This window comes from Sinocyclocheilus grahami, unplaced genomic scaffold, assembly GCF_001515645.1.
Source record: "Sinocyclocheilus grahami isolate Dianchi unplaced genomic scaffold, SAMN03320097.WGS_v1.1 scaffold64.1, whole genome shotgun sequence".
Taxonomy (NCBI): domain Eukaryota; kingdom Metazoa; phylum Chordata; class Actinopteri; order Cypriniformes; family Cyprinidae; genus Sinocyclocheilus; species Sinocyclocheilus grahami.
Window position 1 is genome coordinate 1,334,108 of NW_015505243.1, and position 8,511 is coordinate 1,342,618.

General features: G+C 36.8%; 1 protein-coding gene across 1 annotated transcript in view; it reads right to left on the reverse strand.

Moving 5' to 3' along the window:
* Window positions 1-2,297: 2,297 nt before the first annotated feature.
* Window positions 2,298-8,511, reverse strand: part of LOC107584892 (sodium- and chloride-dependent creatine transporter 1-like) — a 7,873-nt gene continuing 1,659 nt past the window's right edge. Inside the window, exon 2 of the mRNA XM_016271663.1 lies at window positions 2,298-3,030. Coding sequence (XP_016127149.1) covers window positions 2,999-3,030 — 32 coding nt within the window. The 3' untranslated portion in view covers window positions 2,298-2,998. The remainder of the gene's footprint in view (window positions 3,031-8,511) is intronic.

The following is an 8,511-nucleotide window of genomic DNA, read 5'->3' on the forward strand; positions in this document are numbered from 1 at the left end:
GTCACCAAATATGTTTTTCTGACGTTACGTGACATTGTTTACAAGACGACTTCTCTGCGTGGCTGAAACACTTATTGAGCGATTACATGAGACAGGATACGGATTGTAAAGTTGTACTCTTTCTTTTAACTTACCTTCGGATGTTTAGTCATGTTTATTTTGTGCTGAAACTGGTATTAATGTGGAGGAGGTGATCAGTTCATGTGCGCCTCGCGCTGCTGTGTCTGTTGAAATGAGGCGCTACAGCGATCTGTCACTCCACATTAAACAGAATTAAACAGTGCCAAAACGGCATTTATTGTCTAAATACTGCAATACAATGGACAGAATTTGAAATCTGAGACTTTGTTGAGAATGAGAATCGATATTTACAAAGCAATATAACAAAGAGTGAACAATTTAAGGGGGTCTGAATACTTTCCGCACCCACTGTGTGTGTGTATATATATATATATATATATATATAGTTTGCATAATAGGACTAGGTGTTATAGTACCAATATTCAGGACCAGTTAGCCGCACCATAGAAAATGTTTTCCTTGTCTGTGAGAACACAGCGAAATGCTCAATTGTTACGCTCTGATATTGGTTCAACAAGAATCCAGGATCATGGCCTAATGATATGTCCTTTTTTCTTGCCTCCATATCCAATTATCAGTTGTGAATTTACAATTGCTTTATGCGTGACTGGGGAACAGTGAGATAAAGGACAAGCATGGTAAGATGGATAGATGAAGACGGTACAACTCTTCACTGCAGTCATCGGGTGGGGATCCTTGACGTTTTGATGAGATGTTATGTTGTACATGATGTGTACTTATCTTTCATGGATGTTGCCAGTGAGACACCTTATCCAATGTCCATCAGATCCCAGTTTCTGTGTGAACTTTAGCCAGGGTGAAAGATGCCTTTTGTTGAGATGATGTTGCCAATGACTTTTTCTTATGGTGTTTCCACCAATGCAACACATCATCAGTTGTGTATATATAGCATATGCTGTTCTGTATGCATATGCTGTAAATGCAATATGGTATCACATTCCTTAAAATGTGACTTTCTCTACAAAAAAAAAAAACATTTTAATACCAGGATGATGTGTGCTGAAGCACAATAACAATAGCAGATTGTTATTAAAAAGCGTCACAGCGATAATACTTGAGTACGGGGAGATTTCAGCACGGCTGTGATCCTGTACTGCAGATCCAGCACTCAAGGACAGGTAAAGGGCTTTACTGCAGAGATCATAAATCTACCGACTATGTGGCCACCATTCTGTTCAGCGTGGCCTCTCTTAACTCTGATGCACCGCTACACGATGCGGCAAAAACAGCCAGTAACCTGGCAACAGAAAGTCTGGACTGTTACTGCGTCGCACAGTATTGTATAGGCTATGTGTTAGTGACAGCACAGTGTCAATCCCAACAGCTCAGTGAAAGATCGGTGACCTCAGATAGCACAGACAGAAGAGTGAGCAGCTCGCTGAATTGAACGAAGAGCTGTATAAAGAAACAGATAAAGCAGTTAATGTGACCTCTGACCTCTACCATAAAGTCTTACAGTAGAGGCTGAGTGTTATCAAGTTACATGCTCTAAATTAATGCACAGTAACAAACAAGACATGCAGAAGTTTAATACCTAGTGTTAGGGGTTAGTTCAAATATCTAGCCTTAAGTATTGTACAGTTTTAGTGATTCTTACCCAAGTGAGTGCTACAGATTAACACAACAGGGGTCTCTTAACTTTAACTGGTTCACATTAAGAACTTTAGACTGTTTTAATAGAATCTAAGTTCTCTAAAGGAAATTAGGGAAATTAACGTATCTTCAGTACAGGTGTGGAGAAATCTCTTGTGAGGTCTATAGGAATTCAATTAGCTCACGAGTGATTTGGCCAGGAAAAAATTAACAGCATTGCATCAAAATTGCAACGTCTTCAGATACAAACACCTCGAGTTAAAGAGGGATGCGGAGAAACATTTTCCTTTAGCAATTACTGCGATATATTACATGAACCGGTGACACAACAATGGAAATTGACCTCATTCCGATCCAAACCTGTATGACCTACTTTCTAACACATAAAAAGTAATAAAAATGACAAAAGCTCATAATAAAATTATTAAAATTTTAATTAAAATGAAAGTGAAAACTGAAATATAAAAATTAAAGCTAATTCAAAATATTAATTAATGCTATAATAGCATACAAATAATATTAAACAACACTGAAAAAAAGCATCATTAGTACTACATATATACACAAAATAGAGTGAATACATACATTCACTCTATTTAGAGTCTTATGAAATTATATTTTTGTGTGAGGATGGACTAAAATGTAACTCATTTTTCATTCAAATCTTGCCTGACAGTCGTGGCCACCTTTCTCTTTCACTGTACGAGCAACTTGCATTTTCTGCTTTAAATATACTGTATATGAGCATAGGTAAATAACTTATTTTTTATATTTGGATGAACTGTTCCTTTTAAGGAAGACAAAACCAACCTATGCATAAAATATTCCACAGGTTTAAATTTGACCTGGCTAAATTTGTCTTCTGAGAGTGTGCAAAGTAAATATCACAAGTATCTCACAGACTCAACCTGTGAACACAGTAAAAGTCAAGAATGTGTGTCATGAACCGTATTTACTCTCCTCCTGCCAGCAAGACAGTGTTTTTGGTGTTTGACAGGCCTGATTTGATTTGACAAAACAATTCAGGAGCAATTCAGTATGCACACAAAGACGGCACATTGAGTTTGGCAGCCTGTAATTCTGTTACCTTAGAGCTCCTTGTTGGGGGTAAAGTAACTATTTGAGCAAGAGGAGCTCCAAGTGTCAGCCAATTCTCAATAGACGCTCATGCGTCTTATATTTCTCAAGCTGGCATGTCTTATTTGAATCACTTTTTGTTTTCGGGGGAATTGATGGTCGTCGTGAAATGTTCCCAGCGGTCGGTTTCCATGATCTTTCCCCTCTACCACAGGTGGTTGAGACTTTAGATCCCAAACACTCTGACATCTTCTCTATCTAAATAACCAGATGAGAATGAAATCAAGTTATCTGTCAAGACTGAAAGAAATTGCAACCCAAGTGCTAACACAACATTGATCAAGTCTTGACATTTCTCTCACTGCAGGCAATCCAGGGCAGTGAAAAAACAAACACTGCTTTTGGAAGAGATATCGTGATCACGTTTACAATTCACACATTCAGTGTAATGTTATATTTACATTTAGTCATTTAGCAGATGCTTTTATCCAAAGCGACTTACAAATGAGGACAATAGAAGCAATCAAAACTAACAAAAGACCAACAATATGTAAGTGCAAATGACAAGTCTCGGTTAGCCTAACGCAGTACACGAAATAAAAAAACAAGATAAATAGATAAAGTAGAATTAAAATAGAATAGAAAGTACTAGAGTTAGAGGGTTACATATAATATTATACATCTTGACAATGTTTTTCAGTCTATAATTGAATAAGACAGGAAAACAATATTGGAATTTCCCCAAGGATAGTGGGAGACAACCGAAAATTAGCCAAACATTGGGATAATTACGATCTTTTACCGTTTTTGAAGAAGTCTATTGTGCTCACCAAGGTTGCATTTATTTGATCAAAAATACAGTAAAACTGAAATATTGTGAAATATTTTAAAATTTTTAATTGATACATTTCTATTTGAACATTTTAAAATGTAATTTATACCCGTGATATAAAGATGAATTTTCAACATCATTACTCCAGTCTTCAGTGTCACATGATTCTTCAGAAATCATTCTAATATGCTGATTTGCTGCTCAAGAAACTTTTTCCAATTATTATAAATTTTGAAAACAGTTTTTGCTGCTTAACATTTTGTGAAAACTGTAATGTAAAATGACTGAAAAAAAGCATAATTTACAGTTCAGATACAAGTTTTCACCAAAACAAAGATTTATAAAATGATAAACTTCACATTTCAGCCTTTAAACAATTGTTAAGAAAATGGATAAGTCAAAAGTATCATTATATTAATTAAAAAAATTATTATCAATAAATTATTATATCAATTAAATAATAAATTAGGGGTGTGCGATACTGACAAAAAATTATATCTCGATAATTTTCGGAGGTTTTATCGATAAGGATAATTAAACAATATTTTGCTGAGTGTGTTAGTGTGCTGATATCTTAAGGACTACTGTGGACAGCTGACTCCTGAATTTTTTGATATTCTTCAAATTTTGTTTGGTCAGTTCACAGAAGTAATAGAAATTAATAATTTCCAACTAGTTTTATGGGCATTTTTACCTTTAAGCCATTTTTTCTAAAAGTGTGCACCATCTTTTGAGTCAAATTCTTGCATTTGGGCTGTTGCCAAGAAAATTAAATCAGTATCAACAAAATGTATCTTTGCAATGCAGAGGAAGCACAGAAGCTGAATTAGAAGTGGCATTTAGATGCATTTACACACTGTTTAATGCAGCTCTGAGGGACATTAAATACTTAATGCTGTGTTTGAAATGATTTTTGTTGGAGAAATAGAGCAAAATCAGGAAATATGGTGTCTAAAATGTAAGTCTTTTAATATTAACTACTTGTTTATGGAACTGTAGTATAAAATCAATATCACATTTGTAATCATGCCTACTTCTGGAGAAAAAAACGGCACTCTCAGTGTGATATTAACTATATAAAATGATTTAAATATATACATTTTCTGCCTCATATCTTAAATTAAGTTATAATTCTTAATGCTTTTTAATAGACTGATTCATGCAGTGAATGAATGCGCTCTAAATGCGCGTACACATTAGTCTAACCTACTAGACTTCATCACCTAATGTATACGTGCACTCTGTAGTGTGTTTTGTGTTTGCTTTTCGCAATATACTCATAATATCAAATCGCACATCGTCAATTACGATATTATCGCAGACTATACATATCGCACACCCCTATGTTTAGATTTTTATAATGCATTGTCTTCTTATCGATCCGCCAGTTCACATTTAAAGCTCTGCGTGTTTGCAGGGTAAAAACATGGGTTGATTTTCGCATTGGTCTGAACTGAACAAAACAACAGTTTTATTGAAAATGCTAATTCATTCTCTGCCAGCAGGTGGAACGTTTGGTAGAAATATAACTGTTTTCCCGGTAACGGCAGAAAACAAAGCAGCACCGCACCGGACGCTGAACGCGCAGCGCTTGTTTATTTAATGAAATCATAGCCTTTTGAAGTTTAATCGTCACATTCAGCCATATCGCAATTCCAGTCTTATCGTCCCCAAATTTAAGACCTCTTGAAATAATAATTAAGATTAAGACTTTTTAAGGCCTTAAATTTGATACAACTAAATTTTAAGACTTTTTAAGACCCCACGGCAACCCTGTTAAAAGAAATCTGAATTATTCCAAACTTTTGGCTAGCAGTGTAAGATCTAGAGAGGATTCTGCTATTACATAAATTATGTAAATTTCAACAATCCCATTGGTGTACTGGACTCTAACACATCTAATCTAACTTTGTCTGGATAATAATCAATTATTTCATGTTTTATAGAATGTACATTCTATCATATCCCCCTAGAGTACATCAGGACAAAAACTCTCTACTGCTCCACTGTTAACGTATGGCCATTCATTCAGCAAATGCTGGACAGCATCCAGGGTGCTGGGGACACAGCTTTGTCATTCAGGCAAACACAATGGTTCTCTTTCTAATGGGGTCCTAAAGTGTTACGCAGACTTGGCCTTCTCATTCTATAGCCACCAGAAGATGACTCATAGAGCAAAAGAGAGAGAAGTTGATGATGAAAGATGCACTATGACTACTAATGCCACTTGTATCTGTCATTGGACAACAGCTATGTCCCAAAACCTAATGAAACGACTACTTAGACAGCATTTCAGGCACATTTGTGTTTTGCCAAATTTTAATAATTGCACTAAAGCCAAATAAAATCATAGATAGACAGATATTGTTTTAAGACAAACTTTGAATTTTTCCTTAAAGCTGTTTTTGTAAGGCAATGTGTGACCTCTAATGGCTGCGTAGAAATGCGTGCCCTTGTATGCTTTCATGCACTGCATTTAGTGCAATAAGGCTCAAACTAGGCTTTCATATATTCTATATAGAGCATTTTCTCCTTCAGTGTTCATTTATAGCTGCATTTGTTGCTTTGAAACACAAGTGTACAAAGGATTATGCACAATGTCAGTATGCAGAAGAAAATGAGTGTTGATTTAAGACACCCCCCCCCCCCTAGCTTAAAGGAAAAAAACCCAAAGACCTGGATCATCTAATAAAACTGTGATCCTGCACGTACAATATGTCTATAGCAGGAGTGGCGAACGTCGGTCCTGGAGAGACGCAGCTCTGCAGAGTTTTGCTTCAACCCTAATCAAACACACCTGAACAAGCTAATCAAGGTCTGAAGGGTTACTAGGAAGCTACAGGCAGGTGAGTTTTTATTAGGGTTGGAGCTGAACTCTGCAGGACTGCGGCTCTCCAGGAGCCACCCCTGGTCTATAGCAATATCATGGGACGGTGTAATGATACATTTGATGAACACAACAGCTTAATAATAATTAACAAATGTATACAGTGTTTAGCAGGTCATTAAAGCAAACCAGTGGCATCAGATTAAAACAATAATAATGCTAAAACTTTTCTCAGAACAAAGTAACAAAGTATCCTTTACTGAGCCATTTTGTCTTCATTTTAACAAATATAGCTACTGCTTTAGTATTAAAAACTAACTAATCAATTTTAAGACTATGGGCTCTATCATACACCCTGCGCAATACGGCGCCAGGTGCGACGCAAGTGTTTTTTGCTAGTTTCAGCCCGACGCAGTTTCAGGTCCTGCGCCACGCTGTTTAAATAGCAAATGCATTTGCGCCCATTTTTGCGCTCATGGGTGTGCTGGTCTGAAAACGAGGTGTGTTCGGGTGCATTGTTGATATTTTGAGGCAACTGAAATGGACCGTGCCAATGACCAACTAAAACCTGGTCTAAAGTCAATGGCGCAGTATTTATTTATTTTTGTTATTTAAAGATTGCCTTAGTATAGGCGGGTGCACAACGTGCGTACACTCTGCTTTTTTACACACACAAGGATGCGCAAATATTAAAAATGAAAGGATTGCAATGTAAAAATTATTATTGTGTAGGCTACATAAATATAAAAATGCCTACATGTCATAACGGATAGTCATTGCATGTATTAGAATTAGGCTACCTATATGCTCGCGCACAAGCAGATCCATTTCCTCTCAGGAGACGCATTCTGTCTTTGTGCTCGCAAATTCTGCCGTGTAAAGGCTGATTTATACTTGACGAGTACGCAAGTTTGCTTGGGTTCGCAGGCAAATATGATGTCATCGCGGTGTTGGCGGAAGTTCGCTTTGAGTACGCGCGAACTCATTTCGCGTGGCGGTGTGCACGGCATTTTTTGTAACTTTTCGCACAGCTCCGCATCCGAAGATGCACGAGTTCAGAGCGATTCTAGCCGAACATCCACGTCTGTGCCGGCATTTGTGTGAAACAGAAGCAGTTTGATGTGAAGCTCAAACTCAGGTGCTTTTTGACGCTTTGACGGAAAACAATGCATAGTTTTTTTTGCATTGTTTGTCCAAGGCTTTTTATTTGAAGTACGTTTTGTTTTTATTGAATAAAAATAGAATTAGAATTCATTTAGATACTATTTATACACTATTTGCTTAAAGTTGTCTTGTGTTTGATGCGAAATAAAGCCAATAATTTAAGATTGTTTTATTCAGTTTGTACATAAAGAAATTATTAATTCATCAGCTCATTCATCACACGAGAAGTCTTGTACCGGCAAATGACTTCTCACCGGTGATTCCCGATGGTTTTAGAGAACAATTACTCCTCGTCGCCCCCTATCGTTTCAAAGAATAGTACAACGGCGAACGAGACAAGTATAAAAGCGTCATCCGTTTGGGAAGGTGCGCGCGCAGTCAGCGGAGGCTCGCGGAGCGGAGCCAGGCGAAAGTATAAATCCCACTTAAATAGCAAATTCGCCATGGCGTGAGCGCAACTGGCTCTTAAAGGGAATAGGAGATGAGACTCTGATTCGTTTATTGCACGTTATGCCCAAAACATACCCATTACTCAATAAGATAATAGGGACAACCCTTATAGACCAAGCGCCGGGCGCGCCGACTGTTTTTCCCGCTGTTAAACTAGCAAAAGTGGATTCGGACACGCCCTAAGTGCACCTGTGCCATGCGGTTTAGACCTTAAAATAGGGCACTAAAACTTCACTTGAAATGCGTGTTTATGCCATGTTTGTTATTTGCATATACAATTTTTGCTGAACCTCTGAGCAACACATAGCAAATGAATACTTATTTTTAATTTAAAAATGAATACTTATATTAATAATCATATATAAGTAATCCCTTTATGGTTGTAGTAGAATAATTTAGATATAGAGTCAAAAAGCAGAAATAAAACATATATTCAGAATATGCATATATATATATATATATATAT